This window comes from Pyxicephalus adspersus, chromosome 4, assembly GCF_032062135.1.
Source record: "Pyxicephalus adspersus chromosome 4, UCB_Pads_2.0, whole genome shotgun sequence".
Taxonomy (NCBI): domain Eukaryota; kingdom Metazoa; phylum Chordata; class Amphibia; order Anura; family Pyxicephalidae; genus Pyxicephalus; species Pyxicephalus adspersus.
This window is the reverse complement of record NC_092861.1, coordinates 41,885,996-41,912,268: the sequence shown is the minus strand read 5'-3', so window position 1 is coordinate 41,912,268 and position 26,273 is coordinate 41,885,996. Positions and strand designations below refer to the sequence as shown.

General features: G+C 36.0%; 3 protein-coding genes across 3 annotated transcripts in view; 2 read left to right on the top strand and 1 right to left on the bottom strand.

The window, feature by feature from the left end:
* The window catches only part of MED12L (mediator complex subunit 12L), a 203,543-nt gene that overhangs the window by 68,660 nt on the left and 108,610 nt on the right, over window positions 1-26,273 (bottom strand). The gene's annotated exons all lie outside the window — the stretch shown is intronic.
* On the top strand, window positions 137-7,487 carry P2RY12 (purinergic receptor P2Y12). The gene is made up of 2 exons (XM_072407957.1): window positions 137-274; window positions 2,994-7,487. Exons 1-2 carry the CDS (start codon window positions 262-264, stop codon window positions 4,034-4,036), a joined length of 1,056 nt encoding a protein of 351 aa, XP_072264058.1. The 5' UTR covers window positions 137-261; the 3' UTR covers window positions 4,037-7,487.
* Window positions 10,574-16,387, top strand: LOC140328405 (P2Y purinoceptor 13-like). The gene is made up of 3 exons (XM_072407960.1): window positions 10,574-10,728; window positions 11,693-11,961; window positions 14,241-16,387. The coding sequence occupies exon 3, from the start codon at window positions 14,243-14,245 to the stop codon at window positions 15,233-15,235; it is 993 nt and encodes a 330-aa protein (XP_072264061.1). The 5' UTR covers window positions 10,574-10,728; window positions 11,693-11,961; window positions 14,241-14,242; the 3' UTR covers window positions 15,236-16,387.

Below are 26,273 nucleotides of genomic sequence, written 5' to 3'. Positions count from 1 at the left end.
TCTCCTTTTAGCCTAAGAAAAAGCGGAAGTATCAATGTCCTATTGAAGAAGAGAAACTAAAACATGTATCAGGTATATTTAGTGCTTAAATATCCTGAATAGTGCAAATCAGTATCTCCGAACTTCTACTACCTAAACTCTGAGATTTGGATTATTCCATGGGACAGTAAGGAGGAAAAAAACACTTCTCTGGATGTACATAAAATAGAATAATGCTAACTTTTTGATCAATATATCTGCTCATCTACAAGCAACTGCACTATGGAATATTCAGGTAATATATTACTTACACATTTACAGTGAGTTATGGAAGCTTCTACAACATTAATTACTGCTTGTATGCAAAATGTCTATCTCTTATAAAACATCATTTTTTTTATCATACTAACAATATGGGTTCCATTGATAAAACAAGGATTCTGACGTTCCCTCGTGGGAATGAATTACTGCCATTGAAACACATGGACCTGGAAGATTCCAACAAGCGAATGTTTGAGGAAATATCCGATTCTAAGTTTTATAAATAGAGCCCTATATGATGTATTCAAAATTATTGTAATTCATTAGTTTATACCGTGTTTTATTGGCAGTTTATTATTTTTTTTAACACCAAAAGGACTTGTCTAAAATATTTAACAATAGCGAAGTTTCTTAAAAAATGTAAACATAATATTCAGAATAGCATAAATAAACCAAATATGTGCTGTTTTATTTACATGTACAACATTTCATTAACTTCATATGATATATAGATCTATTTATTAACCACAAGTAAAAGAATGTACAACTCTATGTACCAACCATTAAAATTGTTCTGTGGTTATAGGTAGTCTGTGCAAAAAAAAAAATTCTAGTTATCAGGTTTTACAAAGCAGAAATCAGGCATTTTAGAGATGACTAATTGAGTGAATTCCTTTATTTTCTAGTAATTCAAATAGTTTTTTCATGTGTATATGTTTATATATTGTGCATTGACATGAAGAAAAAAATAATTTTATTATGAAAAGAATCTGAAATCTAATATGAATATTAAATTGGTAATTTACCAATTAGTACAGCATCACAGTAAGTTATTATCTTTTATAATATTTCAGAATGCATGTACTTAGGATGACATGCAGCACCAATATAACATACAAACACCCCTGTGTATCAGCTTGTATTTTGCTGCAATTATATTGACAAACAGAAAAAATAAGAGTAAGAGTGTAAAAACTGTTCCAAAAAAATTTGATGTTTTTACTTGTGGCAGGAAAATCATAGAGCAGCAGCAAAGCATGGAGCAAGTGTTCCTGTGCTCAGCTGCGTTGCCTGGTTCCCGTCAAAGAAGCTGTGTAAAAGATTCTCCTGAAAAACCAACATCCATTTCGAGGGGGCTGTAGGTGTGAAGGGAGAGCCTAATGGACAGTCCATTGGAGGGGTGCATTGCAATAAATGCAGAATTTCTGGTCCTGTTTGGGGCTGTTGGGGCCCCTGTTGGCTAAGAAGGGCTCAGGATCATCATGCAGAGGCATATTTTGCAATTCCTCATTTCTGCCCCCAAGCATACTTGAGATCACAAAGCAAGGAAAATGCATAGGGCAATACTGTGCCATTTAGCATGAAGCTAAGCAAACCAAAGCTTTTATGTAAATTGATCATTGGAAACCTTGTGCAGATTGTTTCAGATGCTCCAAAAATATGCATTTCAAGCATTTTTATTGCTGGTATTTCAAGCAGTGGGGACTAGGCTAAAGTGTGGTTACACATTGGTAACCATTACCATTTATATATATTTTAATTTCTAGAAGCAGTGACCACAATCCTACACCTAATATTTTTATATGTAAATGTTCCCTCAACCGACAAGACAAAAAGTTACATCTCAAGGTGCAGCCTGCATTACCCCTGTGCTATTATTTTCTCTAAAATCTGTTTCAAGGCTCATTAAGGTAATGATCAGTAATGCTTGTATTTTGCATGGCATCACATTGCACATAAATAAATTTAGAACTGCTGTTCCCAACACACAAGCACACGAGGCATTAATTGATTTGTATTGCATTGCCACATGGCCATTAGATGTTCATTGTCTGTGTGCCACAGGATGTGGACTACAGTACCTTAGTGCACATCTTATGGGTTGTGGTACTCTGCACTAAAAAGGTCATTATCCATTCTCTGTCCAACATGTTCATAATGATACAAAGGTAATGGGAATCTATTATAAAGTACAATAACCTCTTCTGCATGATCCAGAGAATTGTACAATAATAAAATGTCTAGTAGAAACCTCGGTGACTAAGCAACTTTGGTCTGTGTTTATTTATTTAGTTCCACTAGATACTTTTAAACTGTCCTTGGGAAATATAAAAAGAATATATAGGTACCCAAAAACTGGGCAGAGGGGTGGCACTCTGGCTTTTGCAACTCTAGGTCCCAGGTTTGGCCAGGACATTATCTGTATTGAGTTTGCAGGTTCTCTCTATGTTTGTGTGGGTTTCCTCTGGGTACTCCTGTTTCCTCCCACATACGTACATACGTACGTAACATGCATTTAGGTAAATTTTCTTTCCCCCAAATGGACCTTAGAATGTGTTAATAACATATAACTATGATAGGGACATTAGATTGTGAGCCCCTTTGAAGCACAGCTAGTGACATGACTATGGAATTTGTAAAGTGCTGTGTAATATGTAATAATAAAAAAATAAGAACTTTGTTGGAAGGGAACTGTCTGGGCAATCATCTGGACAAAGTCAGTGGAAACTGAACTTCACTTCAATTTTTAATGGTCTTTATGAGAAGTACGTATATGCAAGACTCAAACCTAGGCTTTTGTATTGTCATGGTAATGACACTATTTCAAAACTGGGTATATTTAATATATAATTGTTCTTTTATCCATATTCTGTCAAATTCTTTTATCTCACAGTATCTTACTGCATATCATGGCCTACATTATGCCAATCAAGCATGGGCTGCGTAACTAAATAACCTTTTTCTTTTTATAGGATTTGGAGAACTCCCAATAGACTTCAAACTACACAATGTTACACATTTAGCTAAGAATTTCAATTGTTCTAGAGGCAGCCGTGTCAACCAAGTTCTTTTTCCTATACTTTATTCCATAATCTTTATTGCTGGAACAATCATGAATGGTTTGGCAATTGTTGTGTTTTTCCAGTTACCAAGTAAATCGAACTTTATCATTTTCTTAAAGAACTCCGTGATTTCTGACTCTCTGATGATTATGACTTTCCCATTCAAGATTCTTGGTGATGCTGGACTTGGACTCTGGCCTTTGAAGGGGTTTGCTTGTCGCTACAGCTCAGTGGTTTTCTATTTTACGATGTACATCAGCATCATTTTTCTTGGTCTTATAACCATAGATCGATATAAAAAAACTGCAAGGCCATTCAGTAACTCTTGTACAAAAAACCCTCGTTCTGCCAAGATTTTGTCGGCTGCAATATGGATAATTATGTTCTCCCTTTCCTTACCCAATATGATTTTGACCAACAAGCCAATGGGCCAAAAAACTGTGAGGAACTGTATAAACCTCAAGTCTGATTTTGGCAGAACATGGCACGAAACTGTGAACTTTATATGTCAGATTATATTCTGGGTTAATTTTGCTGTCATAGTAGTATGTTATCTTCTTATTGCCAAAAAGCTTTTCCAGTCCTTCCAAAGAACACGAAAGGAACCAGAGAAATCCAGAAAAAGAGTAAATGTAAAAGTGTTCATTATTATTGGTATATTCTTTGTATGTTTTGTCCCATACCACTTTGCTCGAATCCCATACACAATAAGTCAAACACGGGATGTATTCTTATGTTCAGCTCAGAAAACTCTCTTTTATGTTAAAGAAAGCACGTTATTCCTTTCATCTCTAAATGCATGTCTGGACCCATTTATCTACTTCTTTCTCTGCAGGTCATTCCGAATTTCACTTTATACTGTTCTGAAGAAAAAGCGGGTCTCTCTCTCCTCTTCTACTCAGCTAAATGCTTCACGGCGATATGACATAAACAAAGCAGAAACTAAAATTTAGCAGGCTTTCAAGTTTTCTGCTCACTATAAAATTAATAAATACTGTATATTTATTACATTCGTTAGACAGATGTATTTAATTGTGCCTTAAACAGATTTGGTTGTAAATACTGATCTGGAGACAAGATAAGCTTTAACACGTTGCTCGATGCTTTGTACCTGCTTTAGAAATACATCTTCTCAAAAATACAAAATGTTTGTGTGGACCTAAGTTTTTTGCCAATATGTGAACTGCCTGTGAGAAAAGTTAGCACTAGGGAACTGCCTTTGGTGATACAGATTTAAATAAAAGAAATACAACTATTAGTAAAAAGCATGACAGGCTATCTCACAAGTATTTTTCCTCAGTTAGATACAACAAACAAACAGAGAGAAAAGTACATGCCAAATATTAATCATTTCTGTAATCATTTCAAAAACTAATAGTATATGAGCAAAACATGTATTTGTGTAATTAAAACATGAATGCATTTGCTAAATAATGAATTAAGCAAAGGGAAAAGTGAGAATCTGAAAGTATCCGCTGCCAACATTTGAGATGTCAGAATCACTGGAAAAACCTACAAGGGGCTAAGATTAACATGCTTTCTCCTTCTCTGAACTTTAAAAGGTGTGCTATCTACTGCAGTCCATTCCTTCAGAAATCACTGAATGATGACCATTCATTATAAAAACTATGGTATGTCTTTACAATAATACTATTTTATTTTGCCAGTTGATGAAGATTGGGATGATAAGATACACACAGGGAGCTTACATATCCCATGACCCAAAGACACTAAGGTGCTCTCTAGCTGTCGTCATCTACAGTGCACCTGTCGAACACTAATCCCCAGGAGATCTATGTAATATTATCAAAATAGATGCTGTGTTTTGGCTTTAAACATCTGTACACCTTAAAACTGGTAGTATGTACCATTGATGCCAGAGCAGGATGGGTCCTGTTCTAATACACCACTGCCTTATTAAAATCCAGGTGCCCCTTTATTCCATGTATGTAAATAAACTCTAAAGAAAAATAGAGGATAGTGATAGCTAGTGTGGCATTATGTTTTATGTGTACATAGGAGTATGTGTTTCTGAAAACAGTAATATTATTTACAGTCCTAAATGTTGGAAGAACTTCAGGCAAAACACAGTGTGCAGCAATAAATAAGCCACGAGAATAGCTGCTTGTCAGGGTCTTTGTTTTGTTCTTGGACGACCTGCTGACAGAATAGTATGATGATCCACATGACATTTCCCCTATAATTCCAAAGCCTGTTTATAACACAAGAATCTGTGTGTGCTTCCAGGACCGTGCTGCCTGTAATCCTAAACATACACTGAGCTGGTGACATGAGGATTTGGAAATTTCACATTTCACTAAAGAGACTTCTGGATAAATAAAGCACAGGCAGACCATGTCAACATATTCCAATATTATGTGGTAGTTTGGGTTTTTTTGTTGATTAGTGCAGGTTCAGTTGCCCATAAAAAAACAAGTTATTATATTCTATGAAAACTAAATGGCTTAAACTGGTTCTAAAGTTTATGGGTCATATTCTCGTTGACACCCCTTTCCTAGTACTGGAATGGGGAGCTGAAAAATCTTAAATTGAGCAGAGGTTCATGTGCATCCTGGCTTGGGTTCCAAGGAGGCAAATACACAGAGAACAATTTGCACTTTTAAGTATCCCAAGCTTCCTCCTCTGTTGTACCAAGTCAGGTTCACTTTAAATGTAAATATAATACTTCGTCCCAATCACAATATTAAAGTATTATAAACAGTATGCAGTGCAAAACAAAGTATGCCTTCAGGAAGTGTTCTCTACCAACAGAATAAAAGATTCCTCATGAATGCTTTCCTATTCCTTGAATTCAAACCTTGTTCACTGAGTATACTATTGGAACTCATATAAGGAAACTACCTCTACCTTTAACTCTAAATCAACTTTCGAAATTCGGGACTGTCCTTGAGAAGAAAGAATAACAACTATGAGATGTAGCGTAACCCTAGTATGCTTGTATCACTGTATAATATAAACTTATTCGACATATACGAGAATAGCTAGTAATAGCACTTTACTTTTAAATTTTATCAGTAGTAGTCTTTATGGGAAACAGAGAAGACTGGTCTGATACAAAAATACAACTAGCTTCATCTCACTTCTATAGGTTAGTTTAGGCACTACAAACAGCTGGCTGGAATTATTCATAGTGGTGGCCCAAGGCAGCAGGGGTACCGGATGCATGTAGAATAAAATATCCTGCTTACCAGAACTGGTGGAATGTGTACTAATTTAGCCTGTTCACCCACTAAAGGCCCTATAACCCAGTGTTTTTCAACCGCTGTTCGGCGGCACACTAGTGTGCCTTGAGAGATCTTCGGGTGTACCGTGGGAAATTATCCAATTTCAGTTAACTGGTCCCAAAATGATTTATTTACTGCAAAAAATTAGTCTTCATTTGTCTATACCAGCGATGTATAGTGATAGGCAGAACCAAAAAAAACTCTTCCACTAGATGGCAGCAGGTAGCTAATTTACATGTCTGACTTTTTGGTGGTGTTCCGTGGGATTTTTCTAATTGTAAAATATGTGCCGCGACTAAGAAAGGTTGGGAAACACTGCTATAACCAAACTGTTGGATTGAAAAAATCACAGTCTGCTTACACTTGTCTAATTTTTGGTGGTGCATTGAGCAACCCAATCGGTTGGGTTTAGATAGGGGCAAGCCCAAAACAAGTGGCTAAGTGGAGCAGGGGAAATAAATCAGACCCTACTAACTCTAGTACAACATATCAGTGATCGGTGTAAGTGATACACATTCTCTTAGTTAATTTATTTTACTATAAAGAGGAACAGATTTTTGGAAATCAATTTGCCAACTTCCTCTCAACAGCACACTTGACTTCATTGTTCTATAATTATCCCTTAATGTTGGAAAAATAATTGCATCAACAGCTTTTATTTTAGAGCCAAGACATGGGTGCCAGAAGAGGAACAAGCCAAGTCCATAATGTTCTTTTACCTCAGTCTTACCACCACACAGAGAGCCATCAGAAGTTTTTCATCAGTAAAGTGCCTTGTTCTAATTATGTTTGATTTGTCAAAGGGAAACCCTAACCACATTTTAATGAATAATTCCCAGAAGGCCTGTAAATCTTTATCATTGTTCTTTGTACTGATCTACTGTGGGAAGAAAAATTCACAGACTCATAGTTAGGGTCTGTATACATGTGACATCGTATGTATGTGAACTACTGTGCACAATATCAACAAAAAATTAAAACCTGTTTTATGTTTGTGTGTTTCATAGAAAATGTACATATATTGTATTGCATATGTTATGAGCTTTATAAATGTTTTTAATTTATTAGTCCTAAAAGCTATAAAATTAATTCTTCCACAGATGTATATATCACTGTGCATGACATGTTAATTGCCATTAAACCTACAGTCATTTGCAAATGTTTGGGTCAATCTGTTCAAGTTACAAGCTTTGTTGGGGAAGAGGGTTGAACCACTCTGGATAAAGCAAACTTAAATCGGAAACTCTATTTTACTTCCTTAAAAAAAAAGGAGGAATTAGTGCCCAGCAAGAGTGAAATGATGATTTTTGCTGCAACACTCTTTTCTCCAGCTCTTTCCTCACATACTTTCTGCTCTTAGACATCCTCTTGACCACTACCTATGAGCCAAGGCTGTCATGGACACATTCCCAAGGTGCAATACTACTACACACTAGGTTTACAAGGCAACACTGTAGAGATTGTGCTGGTAGGTTCATACCTAGGGTCATCAACAAAGCAGACAAATTTTTATAGAGTTTGTCCCTAATATGGGTGCCATTTTTTTAGATTAAACATTTTCCTTGCTATTTTTTTTTATTTTTCGATTCTTTTATTATTACTGCCATTTAGGCCTATATTTACAAAGCCAGGTATGTTGATCTACTTCGTAGTCTACTTAGTATGTGCCTGTATAGACATATTATGTATTATATAAAACACAAATTGAAGAAAATAAACATAATTCCCAGTTTATTAAAGGGAACCCAGAATATGTTTTGGTTGGGGCATCTGACACTCCTAACCCATACTGAAGCCAGCTTTTGGCCAAATCTCAAAAGCTGTTCAAGTTTCAAGGTAGACCCGCCAGTGTATGAGGTGCTGCACAGGTGTGCAATGCTCTGAAACTAACATGGCTTAAGGGTTTGGCAGCTGGTAATTTTGGTTGGGAACATCTTTATTTCTGGTGAGCTTCTTTGTGCCATGGATAGAAAGGATTAGAACCCCACATGAAGGTATTGCTTTAAATGTATGAACTGCCCAGGTTTGAGATGAGTAATAGGCACACAGAAAAGCGAGCCAACAGGCAAGAGTTGTGTGTAAACTGTAATTAGATCAAATCCTATTTAATAGGAGCCATGTGCAAATTTAATCCAGGACAGATGGATGTTCAGGCAGAGGTCAAGACAGACAAACAACAGGGAAAAATGAAATATATTGAATATGTAGAATAATAGCCTGAGTCTGGCTGGCTGGATGGAAGAGCAAAGAGACTGGAGAACCGCTGGCGGATACAAGACCAAAAAGGCTAGAGTGATGTCTGCTGGATGATGATCAAATAATATTATTCATTTGCAACATTTCACATACCTAACTAAAAAAGAAACTTTCATTTTATGTTTTGTTTGGTTGTGACCATAATAGCAATACATGTATAAAACTCCTATATATTCTCCTTACTTCTTTTAGGTACTGACCTGGAGTATTGCAGCAAAGTGAAATCAGAATTCCTGTTGTAAGTACTTTGCTCCAGGCAGGTGAATCAGAAAGTATTCCAGCAAGTGGGTCAGTAAAATATCCAGATTGCTATAGCTGAAGTCTGTCTATAAAAGGTAGTTGTCTGGATATTATATTTGACCTATGATCTTCTCACCACTCCCACCACCCTAAGTTCATAACTTTCTGAATCACAACCTGAAACAAGTATATCCACCAGGAAATTTGTAAAGTTAGTCTTAATCTGCATACACATGGGTTAGCGAAACCAGTAAGACAGCCAGATAATTAGCATTTGCAGAATTAGGGACGGCAATAGCATGTTGTAATGTTCTTCATATTTCTCCTTATGTTATTTTTTTAGTTTAATCAAACATGAAGTTTGACTATTGCTTGTATATGCATATTGTATTAGCTATTCATGGCATTGAAAAAAAAATGACCACAGATGGTCTAAAATGCTTTCCTCCCAGCAGAGGGCACTCTATTGACAGCAATGCCACATTAAGAGATTAAAAGATTTGAAGCGTAAGGAGAATGGAAGAAAACTACATTTCACAATGAAAAACAAAAATAACTCTTTGCTATGTGTTTTCCCCCTTATGTAATATTGTCATGTTCCATTTGCTTCCGTTGGAGTGTTTATTTCTTTCCCTTTTGTTTCGTATTGTTATTAAATTGGAAAAAAATCTCAATAAAAATTTATTGAATGAAAAACAAAATTAACTTTAAAAGGACTTACATTTTTAATAATAGTTTTTGTAAATTGTCAAGGTAATTTTACTTCATATTTTGTAATTATGTCAATTTCCTGTGAATACTCGTTTAAAAAAATTTGCATTGTAAATAATATTAAAAAATATTAAAGTAAACCAGACACTTTTTTTATTAAAAATGTAAAAGACAAAAAAATGCTTTTTTTTGTGACTTTCTTCCAATTGTAGGCCAACAATTTAATGCTCCCCCAGTCTGGCTATCTTCAGGAGCACAGTAAAAAAAAAAGCAGATATTAGCACACAATAATTATATTGGTACATTATATAATATGTTGGGGGTCCTGCAGTTGATGTCTTGGGAAGGTCTTGGTGGTGATGGAATGGGGTAAAGGACTCATCTTTGATAAGGTGTCCATGGGGGTTATAGTATTCATGGTGGTAACAGCTGTTTTAGGCCTGCAGTTAGTCTGTGAATACTTGATATTGGCACCCGAGGCATGGCAGTGCACCTGGGGACCAAAATATCAATCTATTTAACTTTAGGTGGTCTGGACCTTTTTGTTAGGGGTATCTTCCAGGATCTGCAACCAATTAGGTATTTTGCAGCAACATTAACTCTGGTTAGATTAGGGTTCTGGCATTGATTTACTAAAGAAATAGTCTGTCACATAGCAAAGAGAATTGTCCCCTTGCAAGTAGTAGCAAATTAATTTATTTGTACAATCCCTGTGCAACATGCTTTAGATTTACTAACACCTATGTAGTGCAAAATTATATTCTGTTTACCTCCAGCAGATACTAAATAGTTAATAAAAGGGTGAAAGGAGACTTTGACAAAATCATGGAATGACTTAAATAATAAAACCGATGTGCACAGAAGAGGTTTTTTGTCTTAACACCACACCACTGGAAAACCTCAACAATGATATTTTAGCACATTAGAAACATTTCAACACATTACATTGTCTGTCTGTTCATTCCCCAAACAATTGTGACAAGAAAAGAGGTAATTTTATTAGATTTTACAAAATTACTTACCAAATTCATTAAGTATGATCTGGATTATGCATGAAAAAAGGAAGCTGAGAAATAGAGAAGTGTACTGGTGAAGTAATAAAAAAGAAAGAGAACAAACTGGTATACAATCTACAGCTGTCTGGAAAGAATCTGCTTTCTGACACCAGCACATGTGAGGATAATTCTTAACAGGTATGTTGATCCTTTATGCCAGTTATATGCATTGTAATGAATGAATAGTTCAGTTAAATCTTAAAAGTGGATAAATTCACCAAGGATTGGGATACTCATTTGGGTTGGATGATGACAGGCAGCATGTATAATTTGTTTCTTTATTTTTTCTATTGTAATAGTAAAAGTGAACTATTCAAAAACTGTCATGCATTTCTAGACATTTTCTTCATTGAAGACAAAGAGGTAGAAAATAAATCACATAGCAACTAATAAATGGCCTTATTCTGAGATTCTATGACAAACTAAAGTGTGAATGTTTCACATTTGTCCATGTCCATGTCCATAATGCACCTGTCTTGTGATGTACACACAGCTTTCACCTCCCCATGCTCACCAGTCGTGGGGTTTGGAGTGGCAACACTCAGTAAGTTATATACTACAAAACTGTCATAAAGGCAATACATGTCCATTAGGTCATAACTCCTTAGGCAGTATCGATAACAAGGAAGATATATTAAAATCCCACACTGGTTCTGTGACAATACTATGCTTTGGAATATAATGTTCTATTGATCTGAATATGATTGCATAATATTATGATTAGTTTGCAAAAATACACATTTTAGATTCACATAGATAAAAAAACAAATATGAAACTTTTAAGTAACTGTTGTGGTTTTTCCTATTGTAACTAAGTGATCTCAGAAAAATGAAACTCCAAAGTGCAGGCTTTATGTAAAAAAAACATGTTTCCATTAGCTATAGTCTTTCATTAATGATTCAGCTTACCCCAAGTGATGGGAAGAATGCTTTTATGTTACTTTGTAACTTAGTGTGTATTAAGTGCTAACATGATAAATGTCTTAATTCCCATTGCACTAATTATCCCAAATGAGCCAAAATAATACTCAGGTTTTAAGATTCTGGTCTGCAGAGTAAATGTGCTGCAGTGGAGCCTTACCGTGGTTTCTACCATTTTTAGGTTGTTCAGTATGAGGATTTAATACAGAAAATTATTCTAGCAACACGGGCACTGCTGTAATAGCTGGTTTGATGAACAGAGGGAACAACCAAGGTGGCATCAACAGGCAAAGCACTCACCCGGCTGTCTTTAAGCTTGAATTTACCAAGAGATGGGATATACCACATTCAGCTAATAGGATGGAAGAAGCTGTTCTTCTTTACTAATAGGAGTCATTAGCTCAAAGGAGAAAGCAGAAAGTGGACTTTAGAACACTATCAAGACCTCTGGTAAGATATTTTTTTTTTAGTTGTATGTTGTCCTGTAACCCCAAGCAAAACTGACATTCCCCAAAGCAGCAAGAATTCAATAAAAATAGAAATATGCACCATGGCAGGCACCTAGACTCCCTTGAAGACATGGTCATTGGGTAGCAGTAGCATTGTGTATGTTTTACACATAGAGACTACAAAGTACAAATACAAAGCAGCTATTCTGGTTCAACTACCCATTTCGTTAGACATTCCGTGAGACTGTATTTTCATAGGTCATTATAGCTACCCTAGTGTACACATGACGGTTGATTTACTAATAGTTAGGTAATTATCTTTCTGCAGTACATTGATGGAAAATCACTTTGGATATCCAGTCAAGTAAATTGCAAATTTCTGATTACTTTTGTGACTAATCTTTATGGGTTCCCCATTCCCCTCCAATCCATCATTCCCCCACACAGTCTATAACTTAACAAAACTTATCTACTGCCCAGCCCCCTCCCATGCAGGACAGTGTTTCTGTCCATTTTTTGGGGTACCAGTGTTTTAGAATGTGAATGTGAAATTCTAAAGAGATATACATTGCTCAAGGTATTTTATGCTTAGCAGAGAAATAGTTTAAATATTCCAAGGAAATTAGGTTATTTTATAAACCTTGATTCAGCAAGCTGCAGCTTCACTTTATGTGCTTAAAAATAAAAAAAACTGCAAAAGAATAGTAATAAAGCAGACATTCCAATTAAGTTCCATTTACACTCTATGGGTCCTCTTCCCCTCTCAAAACATGTACTCATAATGTACCTCCTTTTCCCTTTTGGACCAAAAGCATTTGTTTTTATTTTATTTGTTTCCTGTCAAACCAGAGAAATCAGTGTATCAGAAAGGTAACACCTATCTGTCTGTTTATCTATATATGTCTTTTATAATATGATAAGTAAACTGTTCTTTCCCAGGGGCACTTTGGTGACTTTGTTTGCCACTGGTTAGTAGATATATCTGTTAGACTGCATTTTTCTGACCCTTCAATACATTCAATACAATAAGTTCAGTCTTCTGCAAACCACTGGTGTGAACTTACTACTTTAAGAACACATTTCACACATTGTACATCCTGGGAAAGTTGCACTTTTCTAGGTTCACTGGACAATGTCATTGTAAAGTAAGGCCTGGAGCTGGGCGACTAGAAGGAGCTGGGTGGAAGGACATCATGACAAGGGGAGAGGGGGGAGATCAAGGAGAGGAAAAGGCCTGTATTGGGCATTGGGGAAAAACAAAAGGAGGAGACAATAGGGTTTTATACGGGGTTAGGAGGGAGTGATCAGGAGCCATTTTGTGGAAAGGGGAGAAAGATTCCGCCCTTCCCCTTTTATTTAGGGTTGTTTGTGGGGATAGGTGGTGCAGTTGAGGGCCTCGAGGGTAGTGATGGGGAGAACGCATCTCAGGTGTAGGGACTCTCAATGTAATAAAGAAATTAAGGGCAGAGTTCAAAGTTGGATTGGGAAGAGGCTCTGCACAGGCAAAGATAACGTTCCGTCCGTGCTGTGTGGCTGGGAACAGAACAGGAACAGTGTTAGCCCCTCTGGTGGGATAGGGTGGATAATGTCTTTGAGAACTTGGAACTTGAGAGCAACCAGGGTCTGGTAGGTGCAATGAGTTACAGGTTTAAGGGTTTGGATGACCAAGGTACAATTCCAGTTAAATTATATTTGGTTATGTACATTTATGTTAATATGTAAGTATTAGATAATAAAGCTGACATTAAGGCCATTTAATCCATAACTGGGTCTCGTGTGCTTATTTAAGGTAAGAGTAATATGAAGGTAATAGGCGGTGGCGGCAAGGACAAGCCTCTGATCCATTTATGTCATGTCAATCTCCATGTTAGCTTTGGAAGATAGAGCAGTGTTTCTCAACCAGGGTTGTAACCCAACCCTGGGGTTCCTCCAGAGGTTGTTAGGGGTTACATGAGCAATGAGTAGGCTCACCGGTCAGTTTTTCACAGATATTCGTAAGGCTATTTGTAAGGGTGGGGAGCCTTCCCATTGGCCAATAATGTAAGAGGCATTTTCCTTCTGACCATCATGTTAATGTACCGTACTTTAAATTGTGGATATAGAGACCAGAAAGTTATTTCAACAATTCCCCGATGTTAAAAAGGTCGGGAAACACTGAGATAAAGGGCTAGGAAGAACCTTTGAATCCTAAATCATAAAGTGTTTATATTGTAATAGTTTTATGTATTTTTACACTGAGAATTGATGCATTGTGTGTGACTCTAACATATTTTCTTACAGCCATGGATTTCGAAATTTCCAACCTTTCAGGCAGATCACCAGCACCCGTTAACTGTACACATGACATCAAAATGGCACAAATGGTTTTCCCTATCCTATACACAGTTGTATTCTGTCTTGGAGTCTTCATGAACAGCCTATCCATCTGTATTTTTTGTAAAGTTCCCACTAGCAGTGTTTTTATTGTATATCTTAAAAATACTGTGGCAGCTGATATAATTATGACACTGGCACTGCCTTTTAAAATTGTCACAGATTCTGAAATTGCACCATGGCAGGTTAAAATCTTTGTCTGTCGCTGTTCTGCAGTAGTATTTTATTCAGCCATGTATGTCAATATAATACTTCTTGGACTCATAGGCATGGACCGTTTCCTTAAGATTGTACGACCATTTGAAAGAAGATGTATGGATCAGATTAGTATTGCCAAACGAATATCTTTCTCGGTGTGGATCATCATATTTGGATTATCAACACCTAACATGATACTGAACAACATAAAAGCAACACCTGAAAATGTTCACAGCTGTGCTAAACTCAAGACTCCACTGGGCATGGCATGGCACAAAGCTGTAAATTATATCAGTCTGATGATTTTTTGGTCTGTTTTCATTTCTATGACTGTTTTTTATACAATAATCAGCAAAAAAGTTTATGATTCCTACAAAAAATCTCACAGTAAAGACAAAGCTATGAGAAAAAAGACCAAAGCCAAAGTTTTTATTGTAGTAATTGTATTTTTCTTGTGCTTTGCTCCCTTCCACTTTATGAGGCTGCCCTATACATTTAGCCAGAGTGGACTCATAACAGACTGCACAGTCAAAAGAAGGTTATTCCTAACTAAGGAAAGTACATTGTGGATCACCGCAACCAACATATTCATGGACCCTTTCATTTATGTAGTCCTCTGTAAGCCATTTCGAAAGCTCTTACCTGGGTTTAGCAGTTCTGGAAACTCAAGCCATGAAACGGCTATAAATGAATCAACAATGTAATAATGTAAATATTTGAACATTTGGCTAAATGAATTCTTGCTATCACAGGTGGGAAAACATAAGACCAAATAACCAAGTGGAACCAAAAGCAGGCAAGCAACCATTATGTCAGGCTGTGTTTCGGAGAATAACAACATTTATTTTATATTTGTAGCCCAACTGTTCCACTTTTTCCCCTCTAATCTGTAGCTCCTACTACAGACCTCAGAACCGATAGCAACTCACCCAATATTGGTGGCTTTTCCATCAATATTAGAAGTGGCAGGTTATGACATACTGTCCATCGGTGTATTTTTTCTATTGGCTCTAATGTTGAACGTAAACAGCTTCTTTTGTCTCTGATGCAGTATGTTGCTGCCTGCCAGATCACAGTAAAGGAGCTGTCTAACCCTGCATAGTTCACCAACCTTGGATTCTGTACAAGGAAACCTGGTCCATAAACTGTGCTTGTCCATATACCCTGGATGTTTAGTTATACAGTATAAATGTGCTGTAATTGTTATAACTAACAGTTATTTTTAACAGAGATATTGTAGCTACAAGAGGAACAACATGACATTTTAAAAAACTTGCCTGAAAACTAGATGTCCTTATTTCAATTTTATATTTTTTATATTTACCTTACAATACAGTAAAAATAGCAACATCTTAATGCCTACCAACAAAAAAATAAATATACAGGTCTTAGCTTATGCTAATTTTATATGTTTAGTTGTATTTGAGAACTAGTTGTATTTGAGAAGTAAAGTATGTCTTATTTTTTCAGTACACACAAACAATATAACTTGATCAGATGGATCATATTTACATTCTATATCATATTAATTTTACAGACTATTTTTATTTTAGGGTCAGGTCACATAAGTGATCAAATCACTGAAAACTCATTCATGGGACAAAATTGCTAATACCACTGTCCTAGTCCTCATGCCATTGCTCTTTCTGACTTTTAAATAAAATGCCACTCCAATGCTACATGAAACATTCTTGTAAAGAAGTGATACTGAATATATGTTTGGTGCACCCTGTCGATGCAGAGATATCAGCCTGACACATGTATGTTAGGCATTCTATTTTGTATGAGTGTCATAACAATGCTATATTCTGTATAGGGTAATATACAACACAAAGGATAAAAATATACAAAATGAAGTTTCAGTTTTTTGTTTTTTTTAGTACACATTTTAATAAATAATGAATGCTATATGTCTTAACAAGTCAGAAAATAGAGAAATCAGCATGAATAATGCATTCTCATATAGGAAGATGATCTCTTGGAATGCTGACCAAACCTATGTTTCCACAATGCTGAACAGACATAGGTTTGGTTTTCTGACCCAACTTATTTTTCCTATGTTTTTCCTTTATCTTAGTATAATTGCTTTTACATACATCAACATAACACAACAGCAGACCAACAGCAATATCCACATGAGCGGATGTATCAAAAATAATTTTCATGAAAAATTCAGCTATAACTCTTGCAGTGTACTGCAAATCTTGAGGTCTGTACAACCATTTGTTACATATTTATTAAGTGCTCTGATTTTTATGCTGTTCATTTGTAAACATTACAATCTTCATGCTTTTATGAACAAACAATGGGTCATAGGCAAAATATTTTAGAAATTTACCAAAACAGCATTTCTAGGAAAAAAACATTTAATTTTTGGACTGCCTCTGGATATCAGGGAGAGTTGAAAGGTATGTGGTCAATGTCAAAGGCCTGTTTAGCCGGCTTTAGGAACAAACATTCTTGCTTGGTTTTCGGCAGCTGGCACCTTTGCATTTTGTGGAATAGGCAATGGGCAGCAGTGAGCATTACTGAACATTCCAAAAGACACTACTTGCCAAGTACACCCTTGTGTGGATCACGTAACATTTTGTTTTCGTGACATTGGTATATTTATTATTAGCGCCCTAAAAATGTGTGAATGTTTTTCAAACATACCCATCTGATACCCGTCTTATTTATGAATATTTGTTTGTTTAGTAACCCTGAACCAACAAATTAGTATAGCAGTGATTTATTGCTGTAGGGAAAGGGTGTACAATGCAATAACAGCTCTCCTGAGGCTCCATACTTGCGCTACCCTGGATTGTAGATATTGTTGACACCATGGCCATTGAGTCTAGGTGCTGTTTTAAAGTGGTGCTTAGATAAACAGCAATTGTTCGTGTGTAATTTTAAAATATCACCCAGGACACAAGTGGTTATGTTAAATATACCTAAACTTCAATTTTTTACTTTTATTTTAGATAGAGAGGAAAAACGTAAGTTGCATACAATTTATGTTGCTGGAAATGATCTTTTGTGAGCATTTCTGGGGATAGCAGAATGAATGAGCGCTGTACAGACAGTGCTGTTCAGTTCTGTTTGGGAGCGGCAGGACGAGCAGGAGGAATCCCACTGTGTCCTCTCACATAGGAAATTACAGCGATCATCCCTGGTCATTCGTATAGTGATCCGCCACTCACACACTTCTTAACAAAATTGAGGAACTGCTGCACATTTCTAGATTTTTGCCCAAGTCACAAGAGTTTATGTTCACTGTCAGTAAGTGACAGTAGGTGATAAAAAAAAAATCTTTTTAACAGGGATACTGAAAAAAAAACACATTTTTAGGTGGGTGCAGAATAATTCAGATTTCTGACAAAGTTTTATTGCAGTCTGTGTTTGCCTGTTCCATTAACCATCAATTTTTTTCTATGGGTGGCACAGGGACCAGAAAAGAGAAAATATATCCATACTTAAGTCACAGATAGAAAAAAAAATGTTACAAAAATGTTAGTTCTTATCCACATTATCCAATTCCCCACTCTAACTACACAGCACTATTAGTATTACTTTATTATTGAGCAGAACAAGAAAGAACAGAAGGCTAGAAAGAAGTCTGTGAAACTTTTCACTTATTTGGTTTATGGGATATCTAAAAGTAATTGAAACACAATTAAATTTGACAATTACTCCTGAAAACATTTCAGCACTCACTTATGTGGGTGCTTTAGTTTATCGGATAGTTGTGGAGAGCCAGGAAATTGTACATGTTGACCACAGACAAAAAGTACATATATTATGCAGTGTTTTATACTGTGGCCAAGATTGGCATGATGACCAGACAACAATCTGTTGCAATAAAGAATACAAAAAATGGGAAAAAAACTAAATGCATAGTTTATTTCAGCTTACTGGTACTTAGATGGGATGGCTGTCTGTTTTTCTGTTGGGGAAACTTCACTCACCCAGTGTACAACTCTAGTGCACAACTGTGGACTAAGGAAATGAAATGAGGCAATAAATGTTTTGTTAAATGCTGATACAAGACCAACACAAGGAAGGAAAACTAAAGCGATCTGTCTTCATTATAGAAATCTCCTGCACTAGACAACATTTAAATTAAATTAGTGCATGCATTTAAAAGAAATGCACAAAATTCACCACAACTTAAGTGAGAATTGACATGTATTAGGAAATATTGGTTTATTCTGCAGTTCTGCAGTTCTGAAACTCCACTCTTTGTAGTTATGACTTTTAGTTCAGATTTTAACAAGGTCTTTTTAAGGTCAACCTAAAATTTAAATAATGTTTCAAAAGTGGCCACTTTCAGAGGGTTTCCTATAAGCAGCATGTTTTCATGTGTTGAAGTGGGTTGTGACAAAATGGGCAGCACATTCAAAAATAATGCATCATTAGATCCAAAAATTCAGTATTATTTGCAATGCACATTGAAAAGAAAGTCGGGGTCATCATTGGTGTCATTTGCCAAAATAAACCCCTTTCCCAGCATTGGTGTATGTGGATGTATTAATGTACCTCTGCACTGGTGTTAATTACTGCAATAAACACCCCAAGCATTAGTGTCAGTGTATACAATAATAGCCCACAGCATAGGTGTCAGTAACCACAATATTAATAATAGCATTTGTGTCGGTGTCTGAAATACCAGCCCTCAGCATTGGTTTTAGTGACCACAAAAAAAAAACCTTCTATTAGTATCAGTAACTACAATAATACCCCCGGAAATGAAGTCAGTAGCCATAATAATAATAACCCACAGTGTTGGTGTCAGTGGCTGCAGTAACCACTGCAAACATTATTAACAGTGAGTGAGTTCAAACAACCGTACCTGAAATAATAAGCTAATATTTTTTCTCCTGGAGGTCACTAAAACTGATCACACACTACTCTCTCTCCCTACTTCTACTGCGCTGCCAGAAAGATATCACTCCACCTCGTGGTACTACCGGTATGGTACGTGCTTGGTGCTGCATTGACAATATTTGGTATTGTTGTCTATGCTGGTGACAAAAGATCTCCCATTTATTGTCATAATGTCACAGGGACAGTAACATTATGACAATGTCACTGTCCCTGAGATTGAGAATATATTTTGGATCATGTGGTAAGTGATTTGATTGTGTACTGTTCCTATTGATTGATTTAACTGTAGAACAATGAAAGACGGTTTGAAAGGCATTTGCCATGTTGGTGATCTGCCACTAAACCCCCACATCTAATACCTTGGAAAGACCTAACTCTTTCTCATCTGTAAAATAAAAAATAGTAGCTTGTGTTAGGCTTTTGTTACTAATTTCAATATTAATTCTTTTGACTCTAAATGACATCTAGTATGGGGCAAGAGTTTATTGAAATGACCCTACAGGTTTATCAGGTTAAACCAGTAAACACAGGAATAAAATCAATATCTTAAGTGTGTCACCGGGTGTGTTGTCACTTCTATATCATGTGTGGCAATGCCCTATGACAGGCCAGATACATGGTTTCCTCTGTTATCCTGAGATGCTGTGATTTTTTAGATGATATGAACATTTTGAAATAACAATCAAAGTTTTCAATAAATAAATGAAAAAAAATTCTCTCTCCAGCACTACATACTAATCCTAGAGCAGTAACATGATTTGCAGTAAAAATATATACAGTACTTTAGATTCATCATTATTGTACAATGGTCAAAGAACTGCAGCCTTTATCTGAGGTTTCCTATTCTTTTCCAATTCTTATTTACTGTTAAGAAGACTTTAATAGCAAAAATACAACCTTTACAAACTCAGGTATTGGATAAAACTTGTAGAGGTAAAAAAAAGAAAGTAGCGTAACAAATTAGGTAGCCCCAGCAATCTGTTAGAAATGAGGTTTTACAGACCAATAGGAGTAATACGCTTTTAAAATATTACTGAGATCCATGCATTATAACTGCATTATACATTGCCTTCCTGAATACACCCATTACCACTGTTTTCAGACAAGTATACAAAACTTTGAGAATTTTTTGACACTAATGGTGTTCTCTGGGATTTTTGGAATAGTGATACCACTGTATTTAAAATAAATAGGAGACACTCTGGCTAAAGCAACCCATGTATTGATAATTAGCATCAACAATGTAGTGGTCCAGTATTCCTCTCATGTCTATCATCTAATTGTCGTATACTATTACTATACTGGAAGGTTGCATGGTGAAGTCATGATCTTTATAATGATCTTTCTTTATAATACAAAGACAGTACTTCTGTAAAGTTCCACTGCTAATTATGATAGGTAAGTGTAGATTCACTTTACCTGTTCACAATCATTTTCACTCCTAAATCATTTTCACTCCTAGATGAACAAAAAGTTGAAAAAATATTTAAATAAATATAAATAAATAAATATTTTAAATAAATATTTAAAATAAATCCAGCCTCCTGGGCTGCAAGAAGTGTCCCAATCAAACGAATGGCAGGGTGTGCAGGTAACTAGAATGATGTGCATTTGGGACCCCCAATTTGTATTTGCCACAACACAGCCACAAAAATGTTCATAGCCACCCATCCCACAGTATTCACTCAACATGGAACAAAGTATTATCTTACAGACAAATTATAATGCTCAAATATCATAGTATATAGCATTTAAGTTCTTATCTGGGACTTTGTTCGGAGTACTACTTGGCTTTCTGCTGTCATAAAGGTATAGTGGCTTTTGTTGCCGAAGAAAGGAAGTTTGAAAAACATTTGTTCTATACAGGGCAGTTGGTCACAGAATATTAGGTACAATAGGTGCAGTGATCCCTCATTGCCTTCTCTATTCACAACTCCACCAAGCAGCCATCATAATCTTTTCCTAAAGGCTAAAAACTAATTTGCAATGCATAGGAACAAAAGGTCTAATAAAACATAGGGGTCAGTGAGCCTTAACAAAACAGTGGATTTTCGCCTGCTCTGAAAACTGCAATAGAATTTAAAAAAACATAAAGCAGTCCATTAATAAACAATGAATCTGATATTTACCAATTATTCTCTGGTGCAGAATTTCAGGTTTTCAGTGACAGTGATGAATTGCCCATAAAAGAATGTTGGGTTAAAGCTTTTATAAATAGACCCCATAATGTTATGTTGATATAACTCAAAATTTTTTCCTAGGGTGGCAAAATGTATTTTAAACTAGTTTGCAGTTTTTATGAAATAATATTGCTCTTGTGCATTTTTTTTGTTTTGTTTTAAACATTGCTTTATGGAAGCTTTAGACAAGAAGACAAAGTTAATGACAAGTTTCAAGCCAATTTTATATACACCTCTCAGCCCATTATGCTGCCAACATCCGCCCAATAATCCATTTAATGACAAACACACCTTGCTGGAGACTTTTTTTTCTAAAGGAGAAGTTTAGACTTGAAGTGAACTATTAATTCATAAGCCTTCTTTACACTTCCCGATGAGTCATTGCCATTAATGAAAGATGCAGGTTTTTTTTATGGATAAAAACTTTGGACTCTCCCAGCAGGTGCCCAAAAGAGATTTAATCTTATGTTCCTTGTTCAGCTTTAGATGTAAACGATCCTTGCAGTTTGATTCCCACATTCATTTAATGTTATGGGCTTGGATTCAAGATCAGAAGTATCTCTACCAGGTTATGCTACTACAATGGAAAGATCAGATGCTCTCCAGAACAAGGTAAAATGACCTCTCTAAGCATTTTAAATTTGTTCAGTAGAGTTTTTTTTTTAACATATCTGTTGTAACAGCAAATTACATTTTAAATATACTTCCACTTGTACAAACCTGAGGTTGCACATAGCAATGTTTTACAAAATACAAGCACAGAGAACACATAACTAACCACAGGCTGTGTAAACAGAAGTTGCTAAACATACATGGCTAGGCAATGAATTGGGACATTTTTCACTACATCCATTCTGACAATGCTCCTTACCTAATATTCAAATTAAGCATAATCAGATTTAGGCTTTGCTAAAATTACACAACTTTCCCAACCACTTAAAAATACAGAGAAGCACAATCTGCCATTCAGAAAATTATATTTTAACTGAGTATATTAAAATGAGAATTTTTTTTTTAAACATAAATTCTAATATAGAATATGTTCTATTAGCAGTGGTTAGAGTATTGGATGGGAGGATGCATTTACTCTTTTTTAGGATGGGTATAAGGTAATTATGCTTGGGTGACTTTAATGTATATTCAAGAATTAATCTGTATATGTTATATTGGCAAATTATTGCATTATGCTTCATCTTAGAAACACATAAAAGTGAAAGCAGAAAAATGCCATGTGGTCAATCAAATCTGCCCTTTTTTAATATAATTTTTTTAACCTTGTTGGAATATAGGTCTATGTTTCTCCCAGGCATGTTTAAACTCATTGTTGACAGATTCACTTTCTCTCCTGGAGGTCTGTTCCAACAACTTTTTCAGTTCCTCTAAGGTTCTTCTAAATCTTAATTACTTCCTTAATGTAATTAAAGGTTTTGATTATGTTCCTCCCCCTCTTACTCTTCTACCCTCAATAATGCACGTTGGGTAACTAGTTTCCCCTAATAATTTTTTTTGCAGCTCACCTTTCACCATTTTTTTTGCCCTTCTCTAGATTTATTCTAATATTGTATTATCATATAATGAGGTCTACAGAACTGGTCTAACTAAAGATCCATATTGGGGAGTCTTTATCAAACAGGGTTCCCTGGAACCCTTGGGTTCCTCCAGAGGTTGTGAGGGGTTCCTTGAGCAATGAGCAATGTGTACCTCTCAGGTCAGTTTAACAGACAACAAAGGATCTTTTTGGCGATCTGTAAGGATTACATTCTTCCCACTGACTGACAAGGCAGGAGGCATTCTTACTACACTAATGCACTGTGAGTTGTGTATATAGCAATTACAGTAGGGGTTCCCTAAAGACCTGAAAAAAGGTTTGAAGTGGTACTCTCATGTTATAAAGGTCAGGAAACACTGATATAAGGGGAGTTCATCCTAGGTATACAACCCAAAGTTTAATTCACTGCTCCCACTGCCAGACCACACTGTAAAAAGCATGCCTAAATATTCTTCCTTTGTAGTTCCGGCCAACACTGTACCCCCAAGATTGTACTTTATAAGGGATTTTTTCCTTTAATGCATTAATATGGATTTAGAAAAATTGAATTGCTGTTTCCATTATTATTATTTTGGATATTATTAATATTAATAATAATAAAAAAAAGTATTTGTATAGCAACTTTCATCTAAAATAGTGGCAATGCCAATTATGAGTATATAACTATCCAAATCAAAAAACATTTGTAATATACTAAACAAAGTGAATCAGAACAGTCTGGCATGACCTGGCATGATTTTCAGACATGTGGTTTCACACTAACTAAAGTCTTTAGTACATGTTAAAAGATTGCAAATTGTACTGCTTGTATGTGTGTCCTTGTTTCTAGTAAAATGTCTAGTAGTGCTAAAAAGCAAAGTGCATAAGAAAAGTAAGTGCAAATACTCCTGGGTATGACATGTTAACTGGAGCTGATAGGTGAAGATGAGGTCATTGGGATAATTCAATCTAAGTGAACTGAAGGGAACATGTAAAGCAAAAGAGGGTAAAAATTAACCTAGCATATTTGTAGATGATCCTTTTTTTCTTTTCTGGCTCGGTTACATCCAGCTACAGTATTTTAGATATTACATAGACATGAATCACACCTTTTACATATCTACTTGAGTTGCATAGTGTGCCCCTGAACAACAGATAGAATCACAATAAACCCACATGAATGCACACTCTTAAGCTACGTACACACGTTCAATGATTCTCGCCCGATAATCGGCTCAGGGCCAATATTGAGAATCTGGGGTGTGTACAGTGCCCATCGTTCATCGTCCAAACGACTGTCCTGGCCGTTCCACGGACTATGGACGGCGAACGATCCTAATGCAAGGGAAGGGGGAGAGCGCGCAGCGGGGTGCCGCTCAATCGTTTTCCCCCTCCCCTCTCTATAGAGCAGAACAGCACAACAGAGTATGTACAGAACTCATTCATGCATCATGCAGTGCTTAGTCGTTGGAGAGGATCGTGAAAGGTCCTTTCCAACTACTATAGTTGCAGGTGTGTATGTAGCTTTAGGGAATTCGCCGCTTTACTTTTATTTTGGAACATGTAGTTCCACTGTATCTACAATGCAACAGGTTGTACATATCTACTTTAAACAGTCGATGCTTGTTCACAATCACCTATCTTACTTATAGACTCCTCTGCTAGTAGTCAGTGATCTGTAACATTCTGAGATTAAGCATGGTTTTACAGCTAAGTGGTATGATGATATTTCGTCATCTTTAATTAATCTGTGCTGCAGACTCACTGTCTGATGCTTTTACTTAAACTGACTTGCTGAAATAACATCATATTTTCATGACCTCATGCTAGTAATTCACAGCACGTATCATTTATGTTATTTTTTTTTCATTAAGTTTGTACACAGGAAAATAACAATCTTGTAACGTCCTGTTGACAGGTATTTTATTCAAACATATCCTGCTGCCTTCATGTAGAAACATGTTGCTTTAGACTTGTTAGAAATACAAAAGACATGAGAGGAACAAACAATTAGAATCTACACATGTGCTCTCTGCCCTAACGTATTTCTGTGCATGCTACCCCCATGTAAATTTTCATTATTGCACACAGAGCTTTAAGAGCAGCTCCATGTTTCAGCAAAAGGTAGGTCTTATTTCAACATTTTACATGCCAATGTACAATGCTGCAATCTATATATTGTAGAAATGTGTAAAGGGATGATAGATACAAGATATAACTAATTTTTCACTAATCAGAGATAGCTATATGTGTCTTCAGGCAGGGTCTTCAAGGGAACCTCTCTTTAGGTCTATGGACAGGGGCTAGAAAGTCATGTTATGAAAGTATTAGTGCTAGATTGTCATAGGGAAACACTAGTGGTCAGGCATGTTCTTTTAACTTTTGTCTAATTGCTAATATCCTTTGTAGTCTTTGCATAACAACATGCCTAATATTATTGCCTAATATTATATAAAGGACCATGTGAACTCAAATGTCATGAATTTAGTGGCAAATGGCCTGCACTTTTAGGGAAAATTGTTGAAACAATTATTAGAAATGTACTATTTAGTAAGGAGGTGCACTGATACTGAAATAAAGAACAATATAAATGAGAATTGCTATTTTTCATATTTCAGTAATAACTAGAATACTTTCATACATACAGGTAATCTTTTAGTAAAGACAGTTACTTGTAACTGTAAAATCAAGAAAACAAGTTCACAATGCAACACATTAGAACAGTGTTTTCTCAACCAGGGTTTCTCCAGAGGATGCTAGGGATTCCTTGAGGAATGAACAATTTGTGCCTCTCCGGTCAGTTTAACTGTCACCATTGATTTTTTTGGCCATCTATATGGGTGAAATTCTTCCCACTCACCAGCAGAAACAGAGGAATTTATCCCCCTGACCACCACACTAATGTACTGTAAGCTGTGGATACAGTAATTATAGCCGAGATTCTCTAAAAGATATTTCAAGGGGTTCTCCCATGTTAAAAAGGTTTAAAAGCACTGCATTAGAATAATAATTAATCAGTTATCACAGCTGTGATAGAGCACTCAAAACCAATTTTTTGAAACTTGCATACCCATCTTCTTCTGTCTTTTGAAACTGTCACTACTTCCCACCACTACATATCTCCCCTCCTAATGTGCGTTACTTCCCCACCTCCTAGATTGTAAGATC

Excerpts from the sequence above, each read along its gene's own strand:
- LOC140328405 (XM_072407960.1), top strand. The coding sequence starts at position 14,243 with ATGGATTTCGAAATTTCCAACCTTTCAGGCAGATCACCAGCACCCGTT.